Below are 27,275 nucleotides of genomic sequence, written 5' to 3'. Positions count from 1 at the left end.
TTGCCACTGCCAACACCAAAAGGCACCGCGTCACTGTCATTGCCATCAACAAAGGGCACCGCGTTACTGTCACTGCCAACACCAAAGGGCACCGCGTCACTGTCACTGCCAACACCAAAGTCACCGTGTCACTGTCACTGCCAACACCAAAGGGCACCATGTCACTGTCACTGTCAACACCAAAGGCACCGTGTCACTGTCACTGCCAACACCAGAGGGCACTGTGTCACTGTCACTGCCAACACCAAAGGCACCGCGTCACTGCTCTGCCAACACCAAAAGGCACCGCGTCACTATCACTGCCAAAACCAAAGGGCACTGTGTCACCGTCACTGCCAACACCAAAGGCACCGCGTCACTGTCTCTGCCAACACCATGGCACCGTGTCACTGTCACTGCCAAAACCAACAGGCACTGTGTCATTGTCACTGCCAACACCAAAGGGCACTGTGTCACTGTGACTGCCAACACCAAAGGCACCGTGTCACTGTCTCTGCCAACACTATGGCACTGTGTCACTGTCACTGCCAACACCAAAGGGCACTGTGTCACTGTCACTGCCAACACCAAAGGCACCGCGTCACTGTCTCTGCCAACACCAAAGGCACCGTGTCACTGTCTCTGCCAACACCATGGCACTGTGTCACTGTCACTGCCAACACCAAAGGGCACTGTGTCACTGTCAACACCAAAGGCACCGTGTCACTGTCACTGCCAACACCAAAGGGCATTGTGTCACTGTTTCTGACAACAAAGGGCACCGCATCACTGTCTCTGCCAACACCAGAGGGCACAGTGTCACTGTCACTGCCAACACCAAAGGCACCGCGTCACTGTTTCTGCCAACACCAAAGGACACTGTGTCACTGTCACTGCCAATACCAAAGGGCACCATGTCACTGTCAATGCCAACACCATGGCACCGTGTCACTGTCACTGCCAACAGCAAAAGCACCGCGTCACTGTCTCTGCCAACACCAAAGGGCACTGCGTCACTGTCACTGCCAACACCAAAGGCACCGCGTCACTGTCTCTGCCAACACCAAAGGCACCGTGTCACTGTCTCTGCCAACACCATGGCACTGTGTCACTGTCACTGCCAACACCAAAGGCACCGTGTCACTGTCACTGCCAACACCAAAGGGCATTGTGTCACTGTTTCTGACAACAAAGGGCACCGCATCACTGTCTCTGCCAACACCAGAGGGCACAGTGTCACTGTCACTGCCAACACCAAAGGCACCGCGTCACTGTCTCTGCCAACACCAAAAGGCACCGCGTTACTGTCACTGCCAACACCAAAGGCACCGTGTCACTGTCTCTGCCAACACCATGGCACCGTGTCACTGTCACTGCCAACACCAAAGGCACCGTGTCACTGTCACTGCCAACACCAAAGGGCATTGTGTCACTGTTTCTGACAACAAAGGGCACCGCATCACTGTCTCTGCCAACACCAGAGGGCACAGTGTCACTGTCACTGCCAACACCAAAGGCACCGCGTCACTGTCTCTGCCAACACCAAAAGGCACCGCGTTACTGTCACTGCCAACACCAAAGGGCACCATGTTACTGTCACTGCCAACACCAAAGGCACCGTGTCACTGTCACTGCCAACACCAAAGGGCACCATGTCACTGTCACTACCAACACCAAAGGGCATCGTGTCACTGCCACTGCCAACACCAGAGGGCACTCTGTCACTGTCTCTGCCAACACCAAAGGCACCGTGTCACTGTCACTGCCAACACCAAAGGGCACTGTGTCACTGTCTCTGCCAACACCAAAGGGCACTGTGTCACCGTCACTGCCAACACCAAAGGGCACCGTATCACTGTCACTACCAACACCAAAGGCATGGTGTCACTGTCTTTGCCAACACCAAAGGCACCGTGTCACTGTCTCTGCCAACACCAAAGGCACTGTGTCACTGTCACTGGCAACACCAAATCACTGTGTCACTGTCTCTGCCAACACCAGAGGGCACTGTGTCACCATCACTGCCAACACCAAAGGCACCGTGTCACTGTCTCTGCCAACACCAAAGGCACTGTGTCATTGTCACTGTCAACACCAAAGGCACCGCGTCACTGTCACTGCCAACATCAAAGGGCACCGTGTCACTATCTCTGCCAACACCAAAGAGCACTGTGTCACTGTCACTGCCAACACCAAAGGCACTTTGTTACTGTCACTGCCAACATCAAAGGGCACCGCGTCACTTTTATTCCTGATGAAGGGCTTTTGCCTGAAACGTCGATTTCGAAGCTCCTTGGATGCTGCCTGAACTGCTGTGCTCTTCCAGAACCACTGATCACCGAGAAGCCCAGTCCGATGCATGACTGTTGTAGAGAGCACATCTTCTGTGGGAAGCAGCAGAATCATGGCTAACCATCCCAGCATCCCACAGGGTCATGCACCATCTCTACACTGATTGTACTGATTGACAGGAAAGAAGGCACAAGGGTACAATGATAATCATGAGAACCCAGATATCAGTGGTCGCACCATCCAGATCTTACAGTGAGAGGTACTTTCTAATATGACATTCCCAGATGACCTGTGCTGATATCTTGTAATATTGGTCAGTATGGTTTATTAGGTAAGGATTCTTTAAGGTGGGTCACTGATACCAAACCTCCTTTGTCTTGTACTTTGTCTTTTTCGGTTCTGAAAGGGAGTCACTGGGATTGAAAGCTAACTCTTCAGATCACAGATCGCTGTGCTTTTCCAGTACCACCCTCTTCCACAGATACTGCCAGACCTGCTGAGTTTCTCCAGCAATTTCAGTTTTGGCTTCTTTGTCTACAGTCTAACTAATGATTAGTGGCAGAGGACACTCCACTGTTGATTATTTCCAGAAGATACTGTGTTCATTGATACTGAGAAGATTTATTGCATCATAGCAACAAGGATAACTCCATTTGGTCAGTCACAATTACCAGGACCCATGGGAGCTCCCTCTGAAAGCCAGCAAAGAAACACTTGCTGTGGAGCCAATGTAACACAAACATTAAATCCTACACATGCATTACCATATAAGACATCTCCCCACATAACCTTTTCCCCATTGTTACATTATATTACATTTACTGCTAGCTCATCTCCCCGAGACTTCGACTTAATAAATGCAGGCGATTTGGATATTAAGGTCGGTGTGGACTCGATGGGTTGAATGGCCTGCTTCCACACTGCAGGGATTCTATGAGTGCCTTTTCCCAGAGGATGTGGCGTTTTGGCTGGGAAAGATGAATGGTAGTTTCTCGTTGTGGATTGTTCATTCTGGTTCTGATCACTGGCCCATTTCTCAGTTGGAGAATATTTTATCTCTCGCTTGTACTTTGCAGAGGAAGGTTGTTCTTTGGAGATGCTGTGGTGGATCCATTATTTTACCTGGAGGATCCCTAATCCCAGAACTTCCTTCCTGGAAGACAGCTGCTTTAAAATAGAAGACTTCCTTCCTGGACATTGTCTCTGACTGTAAGATCTTGAGCTCCGACAGCACTGACACTAGCTTTTAGCATCAAGGCTTTGCGTTGTCTTTGATATGGGCTTCTATAAGACAGTCTGTATGAGGTATTAGTGGTTTTCTCCTCACAGAATCCATGAAGCTTTTTAGTTTTTTGCTTTCAGCTCGACTTGAATAGTTTCCTTCAAAGTTAAGTCTTCCTTGGACTGCAAGAAATCTGATAAAGTTGCATCAAGAATTCCAACAAAAATGCTGTCTCTTACGAGTTCTGATTTCTGCTTCTATCACCAATCTTAGGGAGGTCATTAAATTGTCTGTGATTCTTCTGGAAATGATCTCTTCTGTTAAATCAGGCTTATTCAAGACTTTCCTTTACTCCTAAATAAAAGTGATTAGAAAAAGCTATGGGACATCTTCAGAAGTGTATAATTTTTCTTTCATGTTTTATCTACTAGTAGTATCAGCCTCTATAGTCCCAGTATGGGCTTTAACAGGTCACTGTCACCATTGTCTTTGCTATGTTTGTGGTCTATCTATTGATTGGTGGTAGAGGATAATTCACCATGGAATATCCACAGAGTAGGCATTTCAAGACCAAGACAATTTCTTGCACAATAACAATATGGACACTTACATTTAGTTATGTGCAATTACTGCTGTGAGCTTTGGGAGCTGGTACAAAAGCTCAAGTAGAGTTCCTTGCTTTCAAACACAGACTGAGTGAGACATAGAAGAATGGGTGGAGCCAATGTAAGGTGAATATTAACCCTTTCAGATCCCATGCCACACCAAGACATTTCAATTTGCCTCAAGGCAAACATGAAACAAAATGACTCGACTGAACGAAGTATTTGCAAAGTTGAAGGGGTTATAACCAGGTGAAAAGGGGGTTAGAGTTAGTGTGAGTCAACGGCAGCTGAATCTAAGGAACCCAACAACAAGTAATAAAAATAAAATATAGCACAAGCTGCTGAAGCCCCCTTGCTTCTCTGGGAACTTCTGGGGACAGGGTCAATACCCTGAGGCCATGAGGGATGTCCAGGCCCACAGTTTGCAGAAAGCCATCAGCAGGAGACTGGGGTGCACCCAATGCAGGCTGCTTTCACCCAGCCCTAGGCAACACTGGATTCCTTGCCCTGGGCCTGTCAGGCTTCTGTAACAGAGAGAAAACTAAGGAGGAAATGTAACCCCAACCACACGCCTGAGGTCTCTGCATTAACAATAGCTTCACACTCAAGATACTGCTGACACACTCTGCCCCTAAAAGAGTGTGTGGTAAGTTATTCTGCTTTGGTTGTTCAAAGCCTTTTTTTGGTTCAATCTGAGATGAATCACCTGGTAACTTGATTAAGTAAGGTAAGCAACCCTGGAAAATAGCAATATAAATTGAATAAATTATCAGCTAACCGAATTAGCAGGTGATTTAAGGATGGCAATGGAGTGTGTGTAGATTGATGATGTAGAAGCGTGTAGAGAGAGAGAGAGACGGAGGTGTGAATAATTTGTCCACAAGATGGCCCCATCTATCAAAATGGGGCTTTTTAGAATCTGAAAACATTCCTATCGAATGCTTCACTACGATATGAGCCCCAAACATGTGTATTTTTGGACAGACGTCAGAGTTTTCATTTTCTAAAGGCTGTGAATCATACAAGGAGTCACCAGGGAGAAGGATGTTATGAATTCAGAGGAATGATTTTTGTCCTGTTCAGCTCATATCCATAACAGAAGAAATGCTGACTACTTATAAAAACAGACACGACTGCAGCGCTCAAACAGAGTCTCGTTCTCAATTCAGGGCGGTGGAGTTGATTTGGGACCTATCTGTTGGAGGATTTTCAATTCCATGTCTTAAAGGGGTGTGGGAGTTGGAGAGGGATTTTCCATCCCGCATCTGGGATTGCAACATATTGTCATCTCTCTCTCTCTGTACAGAGTTTGCTTTGGTAAATGATTTGTATAGGGGTTTCTTCTCCAATTGTGAACCAATCTTGCTATCATAGAAAAACTACAGTGGCCCATCGAGTCCATACTGACCCTCCATCAGTATCCCACCCCTTACCCAATAACCCTGCATTTCCCACGGCTAACACACCCAACCTACACATCCCTGGACTATATAAAGCATCGTCCAACTTTCAGATTTTAACTTGTATGCAAATTCTTGCATGTTACTGTTGCATTTTACCTGCTTTTGGCAAATCCAAAATTATTTCTGCCATTCTTTACATATCCACAGAGCACAAGTTAAAGAGTACCCAGATTTTTGGTGTCAATCTTGTCCTGTCTCCACAGATCAAATCATACCTGGCACCCTGTCAGTCAACAACAGCGAGAAAGATAGAGGGCTAGGTGACTGGGAATTGGGGTTGTCATGGTTACCGACGAATGGGGTTGGTCTGTTTATGTGCAGTCAATATGTTTTACAGAAAGTGAGGCTGCATTTAAAATTTAAACTCCAGGTCACCTCTTGTAATCTTCTGTCCCTCAACTCAGCTTGTGAACTATGAACAACATAGGGGATGTGTAATGCTGTTTCTGCTGACATCAGCAAAAAGCTAACACATCAGAGAGATAAAAAACACGCTTCATAGTGATAAATCAGGATCCAATCAAAAGGATGCAGCAACTTAAATGGAATTAATGATGTTCAGTTCACTCTGGTTTATGGTAACATTTATCACATTCACCGCAGGTGTACAAGGTTAATGGAGGTGGGACTGTCTGCCAATGACCATCATATTTTACAAAGAGAGAGAATGAAAGAAAAATTGTTAAGGCAAACCTCATCCTGAGTTTTATTTGTAGGCCGAATTCACTGGTGTTGCTGTGCACATCTCCATCGGTGTAACCATGAAACAAAAATATTCGAATGTTGTCCTGGCCAATCACCATCCAGAAATGTGAGATAATCCAAACCTCTGCTGTCAGTCTCCTATCTGGCATCGTATCCTCCTCACTGAACTACACTGGCTCCTGCCCCGTCAATCTCACCAATCTTTTTTTCCTGAAACCACCCTGAGCTTTGCCCCTCTCTCTGCCGACGATGATCCCCCTTTCCCCCAAACTTCCAATTCCTCCGACTTTGATCTTTTGATCGTCTTCCACCTTCCACCATTTTTTTTCCAGTACGCGCATGCACTTTGGTGACATACACTCCATTCTCTGCACACCTTTCCTGAAGTCTTCTGTCTCTCAAGACCTCACCCGTGTCCATGCCCCCTTTAGGGCTCATGTTAAAGAACAGACAACAAAGAACAATACAGCACAGGAACAGGCCCTTCGGCCCTCCAAGCCTGCGCTGATATATTTTGCCCTTCCATACTAAAACCATCTTCACTTACAGGATCCTTATCCCTCTATTCCCTTCCTATTCATGTGTTTGTCCAGGTGCTTGTTGAATGCTGCTATTCTGTCTGCTTCCACCATCTCCTCTGGCAGCATGTTCCAGACACTCACCACCCTTTGTGTGAAAACTTGTCTCACACATCTCTTTTAAACATCCCCCCTCACACCTTGGACCTGTGTGCCCTAGTAATTGACCCCTGCACACTGGGAAAGAAAGCCTCATAATCCTCACTCTATCCTTGCCATTCACAATCTTATAAACTTCTATCAAGCCATCCCTCAACCTCCTGCATTCCAGTGAAAACAAACCCAGTCTATCCAACTGTTCCTCATAGCTAAAATCCCCCAAAGCAGGCAACGTCCTGGTAAACCTTTTCTGTATCCTCTCCATATCCTTCGGATAGTGTGATGACCAGTCTCACTTCAGTGTCTGACCTAATGTTCAACCATCCCTCCTACCAGGGTGTGGCATGTATTTCGTGTACACTTTGAGTAAAACACACTGTGATGTTTTTGCTTGTTAAAGTCTCTGTGTAGGTGCAGCAGAGTCAGCAAATCTGCTGAAAGTCTCAGTGTAACTACTGGCATCTTCTGCAAACAGAAGTGCTCCTTTGAATTTATGGAAAGTTAGGGCCATTGGGGAATTAACAAATGGGAGACTGCGCAATTCTCACCTTAACCCTATTAGTCAGTTTAGAGTAATACTAGTTGCACTGGCAAGTAACTTAAAGGAATAAACACTCAATTGGATCTCCTTGGAGAATTAGACAAGTTGAACATTTAGAAAAATTAGAAAATTGTAAATGAACAATAGTATAATGGCTGGTTTTGGTCAATATTATTTGTCACATTCAAAATATTTTTACTTAGTTGGAGAATATTCACAGCGTTATGTTAGCGACTTCAGCAAACTCATGCATTGGATAAAAGCACACAGGATATGAATGTGTTCAGACATAGCCCATTACCCTGTATCACTTCACCTTCAGACAAGTATGCCCACACACATTCTCTTCGATACCATTCTGAATCAATCCCTCCCAAAGAGGTATCAAAGCTTTCAATGGTTAGATTTAAAAAGAAATTTCTGAAAGAACACAAAGCACAAAATAAAAACAAAAACAAAAGATAATCACACCATTTAAAAGGAGAGATTCTAACTCTGCTTACACTCCCTTGGTCCATGCATTGATGCTTAAAGAAAATCTGCAATGCACAATCTATAAGGGCAAAACCTTCCTCAAAACATTGAGAGCAGATACAACTGATATTCTGAAGCAGCCAGCATCCTAATCTCAGCAGGACTGTGAGTATGCTTTCAGACGCTGCCATGTTTTAACATCCTGATGACACTGATAAACTGGCTGGAGCTCCCAAAGTACTTGTGCCTTGTACCAAAGCTCATCCATTAGCCTCCCTGGAGTTCAGGGGGCAGGTTCCACAAATGTTGCCTTGTCTGAAATCACTGGCGCCTCAGAGCTGGAAATTCCCATGAGCTAAGCTGCAGTGTTAGTCGGAGATTCAGTGTGACAGTAATGTGTAGTCAGTGAAGCAGATTGGTTCATCTTGGTAAGAGGCCTCCAAGCCCCTAGTTAGATACGGGTGAACGAGAGGTTTTTGGAGCTGAACTAGCTTCAAATTAGGTTAAATTTACAGACTGAAAGCAAAGTGCTAACAGTTGATGCTCACTACTGCATGTTAAATTTTTATGTATGTAACATGAGCCAGAGCTGGTTTATTAAAGTGACTGGCTCACTCTCATGTAACAGACATTATGGGGTTGGTAACCACAAGGGCACAGTGTCACACCATTGGTAATTGTGCCTGGCGTTTATATCGTCTCCTGGTGTCCATTTTGCTTCTTCTGACCTCCATGGATTTCTGAGGCCTGTGGATCTCAGTCTGTATTGGTCAGGAGGTTAGGTTGTGTCATCCTGCTTGCTGACCCATCCACTCCCCCTTCTCAGTGAAACCCAGAACTGGGCAGCTCAGAGTTGGGTTTGGATCTTAATTAATTTTTCAACTTCTTCAAAGGATTCTAGCATCTCTGGGGGCGGTGGGGGCAAGGTGGTTACATTACTCTCCTGCCTTACACCCTGCTGTACTTTAAGAAGCTCTTGTTTTGTACGGCTTATTGATGCTGTGTATGGATTGGGGTCAGGGACCTTCCCAGCAAGTCCCTCTCAAATGTCTAATATCAATACGGGGAGTAAGTCACTCCACTCAATCAAACATCCAAAGCTGTTCCTGTTCCTTCTGCATGCAGAATAGGGGAGTCACTGGCTGGACCAGCATTTATTGGCCTGTCCCTAGTTGCCCTTGAGAAGGCTTTGGTGAGCAATCAACTTGAACCGCAGTAGACCACCAGATGTAGGTTGACCTACCGTGCCATGAGGGAGGGAATTCCTGGATTTTGACCTAGCCACAGTGAAGAAATCTAAATTAAACTCCATTTGCCACTCCTCAGCCCATTGGCTCATCTGATCAAGATCCCGTTGTAATCTGAGGTAACCCTCTTCGCTGTCCACTACACCTCCAATTTTAGTGTCATCTGCAAACTTACTAACTGTACCTCTAATACTCGCATCCAAATCATTGATATAAATGACAAAAAGTAGTGGACCCAGCACTGATCCTTGTGGCACTCCACTGGTCACAGGCCTCCAGTCTGAAAAACAACCCTCCACCATCACCCTCTGTCTTCTACCTTTGAGTCAGTTCTGTATCCAAATGGCTAGTTCTCCCTGTATTCCATGAGATCTAACCTTGCTAATCAATCTCCCATGGGGAACCTTGTCGAACGCCTTACTGAAGTTTATACAGATCACGTCTACTGCTCTGCCCTCATCAATCTTCTTTGTTACTTCTTCAAAAAACTCAATCAAGTTTGTGAGACATGATTTCCCACGCACAAAGCCATGTTGACTACCCTAATCAGTCCTTGCCTTTCCAAATACATGTACATCCTGTCCCTCAGGATTCCCTCCAACAACTTGCCCACCACCGAGGTCAGGCTCACCGGTCTGTGGTTCCCTGGCTTGTCCTTACCACCTTTTTAAAACAGTGGCACCACATTAGCCAACCTCCAGGCTTCTGGACCTTTATCTGTGACTATTGATGATATAAATATCTCAGCAAGAGGCCCCACAATCACTTCCCTAGCTTTCCACAGAGTTCTATGATACACATGATGAGATCCTGGGAAGTTATCCACTTTTATACGTTTCAAGACATCCAGCACTTCCTCCTCTGTAATATGGACATTCTTCAAGATATCACCATCTATTTCCCAACATTCTATATCTTCCATGTCATTTTCCACAGTAAATCCTGATGCAAAATACTCATTTAGTATCCCCCTCTCCTCCTGCAGTTCCACACAAAGGCTGCCTTGCTGATCTTTGAGGGCCCTATTCTTTCCCTAGTTACCCTTTTGTCCTTAATATATTTGTAAAAACCCTTTGGATTCTCCTTGACTCTGTTTGCCAAAGCTATCTCATGTCCCCATTTTTCCCTCCTGATTTCCCTCTCAAGTAGACTCCTACTTCCTTTATACTCTTCTCAGGATTCACTCAATCTATTCTGTCTATACTTGACAAATGCTTCTTTCTTTTTCTTAAACAAACCCTCAATTTCTTTAGTCATCCAGCATTCCCTATACCTACCAGCCTTTCCTTTCACCCTGACAGGAATATACTTTCTCTGGATTCTTGTTATCTCATTTTTGGAGGCTTCCCATTTTCCAGCCGTCCCTTTACCTGTGAATATCTGCCTCTAATCTGCTTTTGAAAGTTCTTGCCTAATCCTGTCAAAATTAGTCCTTCTCCTAATTACACTTCAACTTTTAGATCTGGTCTATCCTTTTCCACCACAATTTTAATCTAATGGAATTATGGTCGCTGGCCCCAAAGTGCTCCCCCACTGACACCTCAGTCAACTGCCCTGCCTTATTTCCCAAGAGTAGGTCACGTTTTGCACCTTCTCCAGTAGGTACATCCACATACTGAATCAGAAAATTGTCTTGTACACACTTAACAAATTCCTCTCCATCTAAACCCTTAACCCTATGGCGGTCCCAGTCTATGTTCGGAAAGCTAAAATCCCTGACCATAACCATTCTATTATGGGACTGCAAAGTGGAGCAGAGCTGGGAAAGGATTTCAAAATGAAAACTGGATGAGCTCCTGAGGGGAGTATATGGGATTCGGATGAACCACATTGCTGTGTGGAGAGCCTAACATATGCACAATGGGCTGACAGATCTCCTTCTGTACCATGACGTGTCTCTCTCCAGTCCCACATAAGGAAGAATGTTTATCTCTGACCCTGAGGATCTGCCTGGGCAGTGATGAATAGGTCATCATGCTCACTTTCACATTACAATAAGGGTCAGTAATGTAAATTATGCTCTACAACGAGGTAATTAGTCTAGCTTCATATAGATATGCAGAATTCACATGCAATTATATATGCACTTAACAGTGTCAAACTAAGTCATGCATTAGGTATGATTTTAAAGCTTTCTTCTCATTTTACGAACATTTCCATGGAGGGCCTTAGAAGAAATACTTCGGCAATTTATTGCTGTTTCTGTCTTACATATAGAGCCACTGAGTCATAACAGCAAGAGACAGAGCCTTCAGTCTAACTTGACCATGCCAACCAGCTTTCCAAAACTAAAAATGTTCCCCTTTGCCTGTTCTTTCCTATTCATCAACTTATCCAATTGTCTTTTCTATGTTATAACTGGACCGACACCTACCACTTCCTCTGGCAGCTTATTCCATACACTCACCACCCTCTGCGTGAAAATGTTGCCCCACAGGTCCCTTTTAAATCTTTCCCTCCGACCTTAAACCTGTTTCCTCTAGTTTTGGACTCTCCCACCCTGGAAAAAAAGATCTTGGCTATTCACCCTATCCATGCCCCTCATGATTTTAACAATCTCTATAAGGTCACCCATTGAAGAGTGTGATGCTGGAAAAGCACAGCCGGTCAGGCAACATCCGAGGAGTAGGAGAATTGATGTTTCGGGCATAAGCCCTTCATGATGAACGGCTTATGTCTGAAATGTCGATTCTCCTGCTCCTCGGGTGCTGCCTGACCTGCTGCACGTTTCCAGCTGCACACTTCTCATCTCTGATCTCCAGCATCTGTACTCCTCACTTTCTCCTCCTATAAGGTCACCCCTCAGCCTCCCACGCTCCAGCTAATCAAAAGCTGGAGTTTGTCCTGTCGGTCTAAAATGGACTGATGTTTATGAGTCCTGCTCCAAACGACAAAACAGCCGGAATGAGCCTGCACCCATTGAGAGACTGCCGTTATTGTTAACAAAGTGGGAGGAAAGACGTAGCTTCTCCTTTTTAAATCCCAAAGAAGCTTCTAGCATTGCGTGGTAATGTCACAGATACCACCAGTTAGGTTTTATGAAGTTTCAGTCAGAGAAATGGCAAGAATGGTATTGCTAACCATTGACAATATCCCTTGAACAGGTTTGCCTTCTTTTACACAAGGCATTCACACCTGCATTAAACAAGGACCAGATCACAACCTGCGTCCCAGTTAAAATAGAAGCTTGCTTTTGAGCCACTGACCCTCACAACACAAAAGGCAGCATTCAAATTTGCTCAGGGCAAGAGAAATCGGAAAGAATTACAGAATGCACAATGAAAGTACGGAGACAGTATGTTTTTCTTTCTGTTGGGCCAGTTCACTTTTGGGGTGGCACAGTGGCTAGCACTGCTGCCTCACAGCGTCAGGATCCAGGTTCGATTCCACCCTCAGGTGACTGTCAGTGTGGAGTGTGTGCATTGTCTGCTCTGGTTGTGTCCCACAATCCAAAGGTTGTTTAAGCCAGGTGGATTGGCCATGGGTAATGCAGGATTACAGGGATAGAGTGTTGGATGGACCTGGGTAGGCTGGTCTTTGGAGGGTCAGTGTGGGCTGAATGGCCTGCGCCTTTCCCCACCTCCAACATTTTATTGACAAAGAAATGTGAGGTCCAGCAATCCCAACTCCTTCCTAAAAATAAAATTTACAACCCCATCGAAACATAGGAAACAGGAGCAGGAGTCTCTTCATAAATCAATCCCGCCTTCCTGGGAATTGGTCTGCCCTGAGGATGTCTCTGCCCTTATTGGTCACACAGTACCCTGGGGATTAATCGTTGCTCCCGGAGAGCACTAATTAACCAATCATTGAGATGCAAACCATTTCATACTTACTCCTCTGCCTGGATGGAGTCAACTGGAGCCACGTAATTACTGGGAATGTAGCCAGTACCCCCTGACTGTAAGGATCGGGCCTCCCACCAGTCTCCCTCTCTGTAAAAAGACACAAGTATCAGAACATCAGATGGTCCCTTTCAAACGCATGAAGAAGTCAACAAAGCGATCATTGATCGCAACGACAGAACTTCTGACAGTTCTCTCTTTGAGCACACCACGAATTGACGAAAATAAAACCGTGCTGTGTATCTCTCAGTCTTGGGCGTCTAATCTAGGCTCGCCGTGCCTTCGAAAGTCTGTGTTCAGCCGAGATTGAGGTTCTCAAAGGCAGAGGTAGCTGGACAGAGGAGATAGAGAGATGTTGTTCCTGCTCGGAAAAAGATTGGGTGCCAGACAGCACAGATTAAAGTGACTTTCAAAACAAAAAAAGTGTAAGGTAACAGAAAAAAACTGTTTCACACAGCGAGTAGTTAGGGTCTGAAATGCACAGCCGAGAAATAGAGTGGTTCAATCGAGGCATTCAGGAAGGTATTGGATGGTTATTTAAATAGAAACAATTTGCAGGGATAGGGGGGAAAGGTAGGAGGTTGGCACCAAGTCATGAATAGAATAGCGTTTATTGTCACATTTTCTCAATGGGTACAGTGAAACGTTTATACTTCACCAATTACAGTGCCAGCTTAGATATATAAGTAGCTAAGCACAGTTTCTTTAGTTACATGATTTAGTCAAAACAGAAATAAAATGTCCAACATTAGAGAAAAGAGTTCAGTACAGCAGACCAGGCTCGCACTTCGCCTCCAGTCTGCACACGGCCTAGACTCCTCACCACACTGGTGACACGTCACGCTGGGAGGAGACCACTGTCCCAGGCTGGGAGATCCCTATGGGAGGAGGCCGCTGTGCCAGGCTGGGAGGTTCCTATGGGAGGGGGCCACTGTGCCAGGACGAGGGATCCCTATGGGAGGGGGCCGCTGTGCCAGGCCAGGAGAGTCCTATGGGAGGGGGCTGCTGTGCCAGGCCGGGAGATTCCTATGGGAGGGGGCTGCTGTGCCAGGCTGGGCGATTCCTATGGGAGGGGGTTGCTGTGCCAGGCCGGGAGATTCCTATGGGAGGGGGCCGCTGTGCCAGGACGAAGGATCCCTATGGGAGGGGGCCGCTGTGCCAGGACGAAGGTTCCCTATGGGAGGGGGCCGCTGTGTCTGGCCGGGAGGTCCCTATGGGAGGGGGCCGCTGTGCCAGGACGAAGGTTCCCTATGGGAGGAGGGGGCTGCTGTGTCTGGCCAGGAGGTCCCTATGGGAGGAGGCCGCTGTGCCAGGACGAAGGATCCCTATGGGAGGGGGCCGCTCTGCCAGGCTGGAAGGTCCCTATGGGAGGGGGCTGCTGTGCCAGGCCGGGAGGTTCCTATGGGAGGGGGCCGCTGTGCCAGGACGAAGGATCCCTATGGGAGGGGGCCGCTCTGCCAGGCTGGGAGGTCCCTATGGGAGGGGGCCGCTGTGCCAGGCCGGGAGGTTCCTATGGGAGGGGGCCGCTCTGCCAGGCTGGGAGGTCCCTATGGGAGGGGGCCGCTGTGTCTGGCCGGGAGGTCCCTATGGGAGGAGGCCGCTGTGCCAGGCTGGGAGGTCCCTATGGGAGGGGGCCGCTGTGCCAGGCCGGGAGGTCCCTATAGGAGGAGGGGGCTGCTGTGCCAGGCCGGGAGGTCCCTATGGGAGGGGGCCGCTGTGTCTGGCCGGAAGGTCCCTATGGGAGGAGGCCGCTGTGCCAGGCTGGGAGGTCCCTATGGGAGGGGGCCGCTGTGCCAGGCCGGGAGGTCCCTATAGGAGGAGGGGGCTGCTGTGCCAGGCCGGGAGGTCCCTATGGGAGGAGGCCAACATGGGGAGCCCGTTGCAGGAGCTGCTCATTTGAGAGCTGATACAAACATGACGGGTGGAAGAGCCTCCTCCTGTGCTGTTACTTGTGTGATTCTGTGACTACCAGCGATCTACCACACTGTTGCAACGTTCTGGAGCTTTTACTGTAGAAACCAGTGGCAAGTTGCTGACTCAGTTAACAGCCTGATGAGCTGTTCCAGAATCACTCATACAGGAGAGGGGATGCGCGTGATAGATCGCGGAATTTTGAAAAATAGAGAAGGAGACAAAAAAAACCTTATAAACAATGCTTTTCACGATGGACCTGCCAGAATGTTCTCAGAATGAACTGAAGTGGGTGGAGAAGACATTCTGAACAGCAGCACTTTGATCGTGTGGGTGGAAACAGAACCTGGTAAATACATGGCAACCTGCAGTTATATACAGCATCCACTTGAGGACATGTAATGGGGGAATGTGGTACCCGATTTAAACACGGCCAGAACAGCTAGACTAAAATAACATAGTAACACTGTCTGATTCTCTGGTTTATTTGAGGAACAGCCAATTAAAGCAACCCATGCTGTTTTATTTAGACCAGTTCATTACCAGCACTGGGCTTCCTAAGACAGCAGGGATATGGATCGAACGGATTGCATTTTAATCCTTTGTCTACCTGCAAAAACAAATATCACAATGATAGTTTTCCGACATGAGAACATTTTGCTGCTCCCAATCCAAACTGGAATTTGTCCACACATCCACAGAAATAAATTGGAAGTTGCACTTCGCCATCAGGTTAGCTGCAGTATGAATATTAAAACACGATCACATTCCCATCTTTCAGCTTAGTTTATCCCCAACTTAACTAAAATATTTCCCCTCCTTTTAAGCAACCCATTCAATTTATTCCTCCATCAAATTGCTCTTGCTAGTTTGCTTTATGCACCATTAATCTCATCTATTTCTACCTTCAATATTATTCAACTGAGATCAAAGTCCTCTTCGCGGTTTAAACATTTAATGATTGCCCTGTTGAACTGATTGACATTTGGCCCATTGCTGCAGGAAAGCTCCCAGCTCTCCCGTTGCTGGACAGTATTTTCAGCCATGCCTTGTGCCTCAATCATTTATGATCAGATGGCTCGCTTCCAAGAGACTCTCAATAGAGAGCAAAGTGACAGTGAGAACAAGGGGAGAGCATGAGGGCACAGCATGGACAAGGGGAGAGAAGGAGGGGAGACAGCGAGGGGACTGCAAGATACATGAGGCTATGGGAGGTCAGAGAAATAAGAGAGAGCAGAAGCACAAGAGGGATGAGAGAAAGTGTGTGTGTGTGCGTGCGTGTTCGGTCGTGTGTGTGTGTGTGTGTGTGTGTGTGTGTGTGTGTGAGTGAGAGAGAGAGAGAAAGAGGGTGTGTGAGAGAGAAAGAGAGAGTGGGTGTGTATACATCTGTGAGTGTGTGTGTGTGAGAGAGAGAGAGACTGTGTGTGTATGTATGAGAGCGAGATAGAATGATAGAATGTAAGTGTGTGTGTATGAAAACATGTGTGTGTGTGAGAGTTAGAGAGTGTGTATGTGCGAGTGTGAGTGAGAGATAGAAGGATAGAGTGAGTGTTTGTGTGTGCACGTGCGTGAGTGTGAGCATGTGTATGTGCACGTGAGCGTGTGCGCATGTGTGAGCACGTGCATGTGCGTGTGCGTGAGCATGGTGTGTGGGGTTCCTATTAAGCTCTCAGCCACATGCACAGGAGCATGAACTGGCCTTGGTGTGAGCTAGGGACAGTGTGCAGTGGTACACAGCCTGGGGTAGCTGGCCTTGGTGTGAGCTGGGGGCAGTGTGCAGTGGTACACAGCCTGGGGTAGCTGGCCTTGGTGTGAGCTGGGGCAGTGTGCAGTAGTACACAGCCTGGGGTAGCTGGCCTTGGTGTGAGCTGGGGACAGTGTGCAATGGTACACAGCCTGGGGTAGCTGGCCTTGGTGTGAGCTGGGGACAGTGTGCAGTAGTACACAGCCTGGGGTAGCTGGCCTTGGTGTGAGCTGGGGGCAGTGTGCAGTGGTACACAGCCTGGGGTATCTGGCCTTGGTGTGAGCTGGGGACAGTGTGCAGTGGTACACAGCCTGGGGTATCTGGCCTTGGTGTGAGCTGGGGGCAGTGTGCAGTGGTACACAGCCTGGGGTAGCTGGCCTTGGTGTGAGCTGGGGGCAGTGTGCAGTGGTACACAGCCTGGGGTATCTGGCCTTGGTGTGAGCTGGGGGCAGTGTGCAGTGGTACACAGCCTGGGGTATCTGGCCTTGGTGTGAGCTGGGGGCAGTGTGCAGTGGTACACAGCCTGGGGTAGCTGGCCTTGGTGTGAGCTGGGGGCAGTGTGCAGTGGTACACAGCCTGGGGTAGCTGGCCTTGGTGTGAGCTGGGGGCAGTGTGCAGTGGTACACAGCCTGGGGTATCTGGCTGGACGCCTCTGTGCACGGGTAGGCAGCATGACCCAAGCCACACCTTTCATCCCGATTTCTATCTCAGTGAAAAGTTGTGCTTCTTTCAAAGCATCATTAACAGTCTCCTTCCAAGCAGCACAAGGGGGTTACTGAATATTTTCATTCTGACTGGGAAGGTTGTGATTTGAAAAGCTGTCAGCCCCCACTAAATGTTCACAAACGAGGTCTACATCAATTCATGTCTGAAAAATTTGACATAATTGCAACCTTTTTGAGGTGACTGAAACTGAAGGAGGTCTGCTGCCATACTCAGTGTCTCTGCTGTGCGATGTGACTCAGCATCTGACATCAAAGGGATGCACAGAAAAGAAAGGGATTATGTTCAATGCTTGCTATGAGCTCCATAAATCGTATCCAGGAATCAGGCTTCATATTAGAACAACCGCGCTGCAGTACTGGTGGAGCTACAAATGTCTCAGCCTGCAACTTTAAAATAGTTCATTCATGAGACATGGGAGTCACTGGCTGTTACCCTTGAGAAGGTGGTGGTGTGTCTAGATTAGAGTGGGGCTGGAAAAGCACAGCAGTTCAGGCAGCATCCGAGGAGCAGGAAAATCGACGTTTTGGGCAAAAGCTCTTCATCAGGAATGAAGGCAGAGTGTGAGCTTGCCTTGTTGACTCACTGCAGTCCATTTGGTGACGGTAGACCCAAAATGTGAAGTGAAGGAACAATGATATATTTCCAAGGCAGGATGGTGAATGGCTTGAAAGGTAACTTGTAGGTGCTGGTGTTTCCACGCATCTGTTACTCATCTTTCTAGATGGAGTGTTTGTGGGTTTAGAAGGCAGAGGGTAAGGAGCCTCGGTGAATTCCTGCAGTGCAACTAGTAGATAGTCCACACCACTGCTACTACTGGTGATGGAGGAGGTACTGGGATGGTGCCAATCAAGCGGGCTGCTTTTTCCTAGATGGTGCCACCCTTCCTGAGTGTTTTTGGAGCTGCATTTATCCAGGGAAATGGGGAGTATTCCATCACATTCCTGACTTGGGTCTTGTAGATGGTAGACAGGCTTTGGGTAGTGCTGCAGGGGTAGGGTCGTGGTGCAGAGAGGAAGGTAGTAGGAAGTGTCAGAGAGTTGACATTTGACCTCTACTGGAGTGAAGGTTGGAGTGCAGTCACTATGGCAACCAACAACAATACTCCTTTGACAGCTGGTTTTAAGACAAGGGTTTGGATTGGCTGAGAGAACAGAGGGCTGGAAGGTGAGTGGATTGTACATTTGAATGAATGCAGGGAACAGGGAGACTGAGACAGGACAGGTGATGCTAACATTTCTCAATGGGACAATCTGGATGGAGTAAGATGCCAGAGGGAGGGGAGATGGAGAGAATGGCTCGAGGAATTGGACAAACGTCTGACAGTAAAGGAGAAAGATGCCTGGCCCCCTGCTCGTGGAGGCTGAGGTGACAAAAGGGTCATGGTCAGACCAAACTCGAATTCATGGCAGGATTTTGTGTTTGGAGACGAGAGCTTTGCCAAGGACAGATCATTTGAGGTTAGAGAGCAAAGGTCAGAGTACCCCAAATACATAGCAAAGAATGAACCTGGAAAGAGGACTGGAGTCAGAGAGAGGGAATGGGAAGCCTGATCTAGATGGATATTTGTACCCACGCGTTATTCATGATTGTGACCTTTTACACTGAAAGGAAGGAAAACAGTGTTTTTCTTCTTTAAGGTGCTGCTTGGCTCTTTGGTGTCCTGTAGCCTTTGAATGGAGGGAAGGGCTTTGACAGGTCTGCTTTCTCAGCTGTGACCCACTGGAGGGAACGCCATCCAACAGGTCTTTTAGTTTTTGAAGGGCAGTGGGGAAAAGGGGGCTGGTGAAAACAGCTTTTGTCTCAGTGTGGGCACAGAGGGAACTGTTAAAGCCACCAGTGCTAAGCTGGGTCTGAACTCTGTCAGTAAAGGCAGGGCTGGCACAGGCAGACTGCTCGTCCCACTGGGACCCATCCTGTAGATTAAAAAAACACACAGTCTGTGTTTAGTGTATTGCTTTGGGTAACCGTGTAAATCTCAGTGTCACACTGACTGCATAGCACAAAGACAACTGGGAATGACATCAACAGGGAGGGGAGAAGCGGCTCCCAGCAGCTGCTGCACACAGGAAGGAGGTTCTGTCTTCACTGGCAACATTCGGTTGTAGTTAGTTCCCAGTGATCCTGGGAACAATTCCTTCTGACCTGGTTTGATATTTGGATCAATTCTCAAATTCTAAATCACCAAGTTGATTGTCAGCCCTTTAAGATAGCTTCACGTTTGCCATACACTGTCATCACTGTCAAGGACCAATAACCACAAGTGAAATTGAAAATATCCCTCATTATTAACTGTATCATATGTTTCTGCAAACAAAAACAGCATGGGCAATGAAAGTCACTTTTCCATAAGCAGCAATGTCATTGTGCAGGGAAGTGGGGGTCATTTCCTATCCTGTAATTTTGAATTTAAAAGTGTAATGGTTTCCTCTTTCAACCTATTCGCTCCATCTGGTCTTCCATTTTGAACCCTCCTCATTACCCTTTCCTGGGCCCCTCACTCCCAGCCTCGCTCATTTGCTCTGGTTCATTCCCTCCAGCTCGCCATCCTTCTCCAAGCTCCTCTCTCCCGAGTCCTCGCTCCCAGTGACAGGGAGAGAGGGAGAGGATCGGGTGGGGCGGGGGGGGGGAGGGGGAGACAGACAGAGTGAGCGCATGCAATCACAATTCAATCCTTGACACCTGCACTAAAACAAAAAAAAATGGAGGGAATGCTATTCAGTTGATGACGCTACAAACGTGCCAAAAAGGGTGTACCTCAAATGGGGGCTACCTGTTTAACACATGCAGGCTGTCCAACAAAACCTGCGCTTACCATCTAATGCACTTATTCTGTCCTCAAATCGCTTTGTTTATCTTAAGACTACAAGACACAGGGGCAAAAGTCGGCCATTTAGCACATCAAGTCTGCTCCATCATTCATAGCTGTTGTGATAACCCCCCAATTCCACTTTCCTGCCTTTTTCCCAAAACCCTCAATTCCCTTACTGATCAGAAATCTGTCCAGCTCAGCCTTGAACGCACTCAGTTTCAACAGCTCTCAATGGTAAAGAATTCCACTGATTCGCCACCCTTTGAGAGACAAAATTCCTCCTCATATCTGTGTTAACTGGGCAAGTCCTCCTTTTGCCTTAGATCCCTTCTCTCGTGTACTCTGGGATGCTGGCTGACCGCAGCTATAATCACTTGCTTCTCCAGAGCTCACAGCCCTCTGAATAAAAATCCAGACAAATGTGAGGTGACGCATTTTGGAAAGTCAAGCACAGGTGGAATTTATACAGTGAATGTCAGAACCCTTCGGAGTATTGTTATGTAGAGGGATCTGGGTGCGCAGGTCCACAGATCACTGAAGGTGCCAGCGCAGGTGGATAAGGCAGTAAAAAAGGTCCATGGCGTGCTTGCCTTCACTGGAAGGGGCACTGAGTACAAGGATAGTCAAGTTATGCTGTAGCTTTATAGAACTTTAGGTAGGCCACACTAGGAAAACTGCGTACAGTTCTGGTCACCAGAGAATGTGGGTGCTTTGGAGATGGTACAGAAAAGATTTACCAGGATGTTGCCTGTACGGGGGATTTTAACTATGAAGAAAAGTTGGAAAGACTGGATTGCAGGAAATTAAAGGACCATTTGACAGAAGCTTATAAGATTGTGAATGGCATGAATAGAGTGAAAAGTACAAGGCTTTTTCCCAGGGTGGCGGGGTCAATTACTATGGGACACAGGTTCAAGATGCGGAGGAGAGGAAGTTTAAAAGGGATGAGCGAGGCAAATTTTTCACACAAAAGGGTGGTGAGTGCTTGGAACTCGTTGCCAGAGGAGCTGGCGGAAGCTGACACACAAGCATTTGGATGAATAGGAAGGGAATAGAGGGATAGGGATCCTGTAAGTGAAGGCAGTTTTAGTACAAAAGAGCAAAATGTGTCAGCGCAGGCATGGAGGGTTGAAGGGCCTGTTCCTGTGCTGTGTTGTTCTTTGTTTTGTTTCTCTTTCCTCTAAACCTCCTGCATTTAATCAGATATTAACATCCGCTTGTCTTAGACCTCAATCACTGCAAACAATCTGCTTCTGTCTACTTGGGCCAACTTCAAACATGATAACAAGTTAGAAATCATCTCTTCTGCTGTATTGAAAACAGCCCTGAATTTTCCAAATAGTTCTTGTATTCCTGTTTCCTTACACCAGACAGTATTATAATGGATTTATTCTGTGCCCTCTCTAATGCCTTAACATCCTTCACATCATGTGGAACCTAAAAAGTGATCCAAGTGTGGTCTTACTTTAAGGTGTTGTACAGATTTATTAAAACATCTCAGTTAATGCACAGTCTGCTGTGGAAATAGCTAGTGCTCTTGATTTCTTGTTGTTAAGTGGATGGGATATATTGTACCCGGTGAAGAAAAGCAGCTCACTCATCCACAGGAACAGGTTTCACGATTTCTCTTATATAAAAAAAGTTGCTGTTCAATATTGAGTGCTCAATGAAAGGATATACAGCTTGAGAACCCAGAGAAAAATGAGCTACAGAAGATGGATTTGCATACTAAGGGTGAGAAAACAGCCCATTGTGCCCATACCAGCTCTATCAAAGAGCTGAACAATTAAACCCTCTTTCCTCATAAACCAGATTTCTCTTCCCCATTTCAGGATTATATCCTATTGTTTTCCAAATGGTGATAAACAGACATATCTGGGGCATGAACCTTTCTTCATGGTGAGTGGTCGGCTGTTGAATACACAGATGTTGGCTAGCCAGCTGATGGTTTCCAGAACTTTCCGTTCTGCTTTTGGATCATCAGCATCTGCAATATTCGGCTATTTGGTCATGGAAAGGATCAAACTCGCCTCAGCTCCTTGAACATGTTTTAGCTTAAAAATGTGTTGCTGGAAAAGCGCAGCAGGTCAGGCAGCATCAAAGCAGCAGGAGGATTCCTGAAGAAGGGTTCATGCCCGAAACGTCGATTCTCCTGCTCCTTTGATGCTGCCTGACCTGCTGCGCTTTTCCAGCAACACGTTTTTAAGCTCTGATCTCCAGCATCTGCAGTCCTCACTTTCTCCCTTAAACATGTTGTTTGTTTACGACTGCAGTATCCTCCTGTAATCTCAAACTCTGCAGTCCTGAATGTGGTCATACAGCTGCATTGGGGAGGACTGGTAAAACTACAGGCGGGGGGCATTCATGGCTATGATGCACAGAAACGCATTGAATCCACAACTTAAAACCAGGCCCTTCAGCCCAACTCGTCAATGCATGCCTGAATATTTCACATAGACCTCTTGCCACTCTAATAATTCCCTGAACCCTCCTGCCACCCCATCCCTCTATTCCTTGCTCCCTTAACTTTGTGTCAAGACTTCCTTTTAAACGTGTCAGCTTCCAAGTGGCAGAGTGCTCCACATATAAATTCCTTTACTCCACAAGTTAGATTAAACAGCCGTTACCATGGTGACAGCTGGCATTAATGATTCCTTTTAATGCTTTACTTATAAAAAAAAATATAATACCAAATGCAAGCCAACCAATGAGACACCTGACTTGCTGACTGATGGGTAATAGTTCTCTCGGCGGTAATAGATGAGGATCACACAAAGTCACTTGTGGTGTTCATCTAAACTCTACAGAGGTCTCAACATTGGATGAAAGAAGTAACATTTCTCAAAAGCAGTGGTCTTTATCATATTGGTCTTTTTCTCTTTTTCGGTACTTACGTGTTATTAAGAATTTGGAACTTTTCGCCCTTCCTGAAGCTGAGGTCATCGTCCGTTCTGGCTTCATAGTCATACAGGGCCACAAACAGGGTTACCCCAACTGGAGACAGGAAACAAGAGGGACACCCATTAGCATCAGGAACATGGCTCACAGTACTCCAAAACATCACAGCTTCTTCTGCAGTGCTCAGCATCTCCTTATGCAGGCCGGTTAGCCCGGCTGGGAACGGGCAGTTAATTACCTCATCTGGCTGCTTGATACTGCACAGTGACACCAACAGCACAGGTTCAGTTCCACCATCGGCTGAGTTTAACCATGAAAGTCCAATCTTCCCAGCCTTACCCTTCACCCGAGGCATGGTGACCCCCAAGGGTGAACTCACCACCAGTTGTCTCTCCCTAGTGTGAGAGAGCAGCCTATGGTCTTGAAAACTTTTACCCAGGGCCAGGCCATCAAAGAGTCTGATATGAAGCTGTCAATAGAGCACTGTGTTATGACAGAAACGTTCACGGGGTAATGCCCTGCAGAGGCACTTACACTCATCTCTCCCTCAACCTGGGTGGCACGGTGGCACAGTGGTTAGTACTGCTGCCTCACAGCGCCAGAGACCCGGGTTCAATTCCCGCCTCTGGCGACTGACTGTGTGGAGTTTGCACGTTCTCCCCGTGTCTGCGTGGGTTTCCTCCGGGTGCTCCGGTTTCCTCCCACAGTCGAAAGATGTGCAGGTCAGGTGAATTGGCCATGCTAAATTGCCCGTAGTGTTAGGTAAGGGGTAGATGTAGGGGTATGGGTGGGTTGCGCTTCGGCGGGTCGGTGTGGACTTGTTGGGCCGAAGGGCCTGTTTCCACACTGTAAGTAATCTAATCTAATCTAAAAAAAACCTCTGCCACCTTCCTCCATCACATACCCAGGGTGATCACTTAAGCAGCTTTTAGGTGTTTTACTGAGTGCAGTACACCTCTAGGCCAGGCGAAAGACAAATTCGACCGACACCCAGGATTTCATTGGATCCTGCAGACAGTTTTGCAAATTTATCTTTGACTTTTGTGTTGGAAGATGAGCTTCCGCTTTCTCTTTCCTAACGTTTAAAGAACACGAACCACAAGTGCACATCGTGGTCTCCTTGACTGAGCAGAGTAGGAGGTGCAGACAGCGGGAGAACTCTGCAGATTGCTCCAGCCGATACCAGGCTGAGATTAGCATAAGGATTCCAAGTTATTCTATCTGCCAAGTTTTTGCCCTCTTGCTTAACCTTGTTAAAAGCCTCTTTTATCCCACTCTCTGTCTTCTATTAATTAGCCAATTGTCTATCTCTGCTAATAACCCACCTCCAATGTCATGGGCTCTTATCCTGTTAAGTAGTTAAAGTGCAGTACCTTATTGAATGCCTTCTTAAAAATCCAAACATATTATATTCATTGCTTCCTCCTGTTCCTGACCTCCTCAAAAGAATTCAAATACATTTATCAGGCACAATTTCCCCTTCATGCAATCACACTGACTCTGCTTGATCATATTATGTATTTTTAAATGCTCTGCTATTACATCCTTTACAACAGACTTGATTATTTTCCCAATGACAAATGTTAAGATAACTAGCCTATAGTTACTTGTGTTTTTTTGCTTCTTCCCCTTTTTAAATAAAGATGTTACATTGCCAGTTTACCAATCCAATGGGACTTTTCCAGAATTGAAGAATTCCTGGAAGATTACCACCACAGAGTCCACCAGCTTTGTAACAACTTCCTTTTAATATCCCCGGATGCATCCCATCAGCTCCAGGGGACCTGTGTTCTCACTGTCTATATCCTTCACTGTGATACAATCAATGGTATTTGGAAAGATGTTTGAATTTCCAGTGACTGAGTGGATCACACAGTAAGATTTCAAGTTTCAAGACTTTTAGTGGAATAAACAAAGTAAAAGTGACACTGCCTTAACCATATTCTAGGCAATTACTTATAATGTAAACTGTCCGGACAACCCACTGTCTAACACTTAACAGGCGAAACTTCTACATGATTATATTTCACCTTCTCCCTTCAGTGGACATGTCATTCCATGTTCAAATCACTCCCAATGACTTGCCTGCTTTTCCAGCTGGTTAACTTCTGATCCCTGAATACACCTTTATGATGATGGTCACTCTGGAGATGCTTTCCTTCTAACCAAAGTTAGGCAAATTTCCCATCTTCATTAAATCCTCATGAACTGAGTCTCTTCAATCTCAGCACGAACTCTCCCCCCCCCTTCGTTCTGCATGGTGAACAGTAAAGACTGGCTGCCGCTCTCTTTTCTTCGATTCTTGCTGACTGATTCTTTTCTATCAAGTTCAGTAAAACTTTGGAAAATCCTGTAAGCCCATACTACAACAGATTGCTATCAAGACTTGCCTTCTCAAAGCTCATCTCCATGGCAACATGTATCCAGTAAGAAATGTCCATTAACTGTCCTCTAAACTTCCAACTCCACTCCATCTTGAAACTAAATCAACAATTTGAAATGTAACTGGTTATAAAACCTGACATTCATAACATTTTGCAGTAATTTGGGGATGAACAGTCTATTCACTGTCACTGCAGCTGTCATTGTTTACTGGTGCAAGTACCTTGCATCTCCTTCCCAATAGGTCAACCTGCTTCAAGTGAATATATCGCTTTATAATTGCATTTTATCCTAGTTTTACTAGATGGATAAGTCTTACAAACTTATTGTTCTAGTAACATGAGAAGCTGCATTTATATAGTGCCTTCAAATGTAGGAAAGAATTTCATGCTGTTCTGTTAGAGTACTTTCACAGCATTAACAGTAAATTATTAACAAGCCACTGGCTGCAGCACAGTAATCAAATCTTGCTGTTCACCAGTTCTCCAGAGGGGGGAGAAGAGTTTTGTTTTGGTACAAGGGCTCTTTAATGCACGGGAAATAACGGTAACGGATGAGACATCAAGTGTTCTCCCTACCAGTTAAGCTTCCTCCACCTCGGGTACGCAATGTTCCTGTGTGTGAGGAAGAATGTACTCCACCAAAGACGGTCAATGTTTGTCCACTTGTCCCGTGGAAGCTGTTGTAATTCGGAATCCCCGTGACGCCAAAGTTGGGATAATGCTGGGGAGAAGGGTCAGGCCCATAACGATAGCCTGGATTCTGAGGGATGGAACCAGCCCTGTCATCCACGGCTGCTTTTGTTGTCTCTTTGTCCTTGCATTGCACGCAGCCCATTATCCAAACACCTAAAAAAAAATCCCAAATGAAGACGGTTACAATCCAACCAAGTGTTGACAGTTTTGACTTTTGCTACATACATATTACAGTCAGTGGCATTGAAATTTGATAAATTGCCAATGGATTTATGGAACTAAACATTTGGTTTCCAATCTAAAAGAGTACAAATCTGAGATTGTGATGACTTCTGGTCATTTGCACTTGTTAGCGTTAGTTGGAATAGTATTATTCAACACAAGTAGACTGTAAAGAATACATGTGGAGAGTGAATTGTATTTCTTTTATTTCAAAAGTATACCTCATTCATAAAAAATCTTTATATACATACACAGTCACTAAAGCAGTTCAGTTCTAGTCTTTGCATATGGAGAAATAAACAAATATTATAGAGTTCGACTTTCTCAATAGTTCCAACAAACCCAAAGCTTTTCTTTATAGGCTCAGAGTCAAATATCAGGGAAACAGACCCTTCTGTCCAACCAGTCCGTGTTGAACATAATCCCAAACTAATCTAGTCCCACCTGTCTGCTCCTGGCCCATATCCTTCCATACCTTTCCTATTCATGTGCTTATCCAAATACCTTTTAAACTTCGTAATTGTACCCATATCTACCACTTCAACAGGAAGTTCATTTTGCATGCAAACCACCCTCTGTGTCAAAAAATTGCCCCCATGTCTTTTTTAAAATCTCTCTCCTCTCATCTTAAAAATGTGCTCCCCAGTCTTGAAATCTCCTATCCTAGGGAAAAGACATTAACTGTATCTTTACCTTCCATGATTTTATAAACCCTATCAGGTCGCCTCTCAACCTCCTATGCTCCAGTGGAAAAAGTCCTAACCCACCCAGCCTTTCTTCATAACTCAAACCTTCTATATTTACTTAAAGGTCCGATAACTGAACAGACCCCCATTAT

At 46.2% G+C, this 27,275-nt stretch overlaps 1 protein-coding gene across 5 annotated transcripts in view; it reads right to left on the bottom strand.

The window, feature by feature from the left end:
* LOC140457921 (tyrosine-protein kinase Fyn) overlaps window positions 1–27,275 on the bottom strand; it is a 292,224-nt gene that overhangs the window by 57,707 nt on the left and 207,242 nt on the right. For all 5 annotated transcript variants that reach the window (XM_072551741.1, XM_072551762.1, XM_072551721.1 and 2 more), the window contains 3 exons: window positions 26,099–26,368; window positions 23,135–23,234; window positions 13,042–13,140 (listed from right to left, as the gene is read on the bottom strand). In XM_072551741.1, coding sequence (XP_072407842.1) covers window positions 13,042–13,140; window positions 23,135–23,234; window positions 26,099–26,357 — 458 coding nt within the window. In that variant the 5' untranslated portion in view covers window positions 26,358–26,368. The remainder of the gene's footprint in view (window positions 1–13,041; window positions 13,141–23,134; window positions 23,235–26,098; window positions 26,369–27,275) is intronic.

Source organism: Chiloscyllium punctatum, chromosome 3 (assembly GCF_047496795.1).
Source record: "Chiloscyllium punctatum isolate Juve2018m chromosome 3, sChiPun1.3, whole genome shotgun sequence".
Taxonomy (NCBI): Eukaryota; Metazoa; Chordata; class Chondrichthyes; order Orectolobiformes; family Hemiscylliidae; genus Chiloscyllium; species Chiloscyllium punctatum.
Note: the sequence above shows the minus strand (reverse complement) of the source record. Positions and strands in the feature narration are given on the sequence as shown.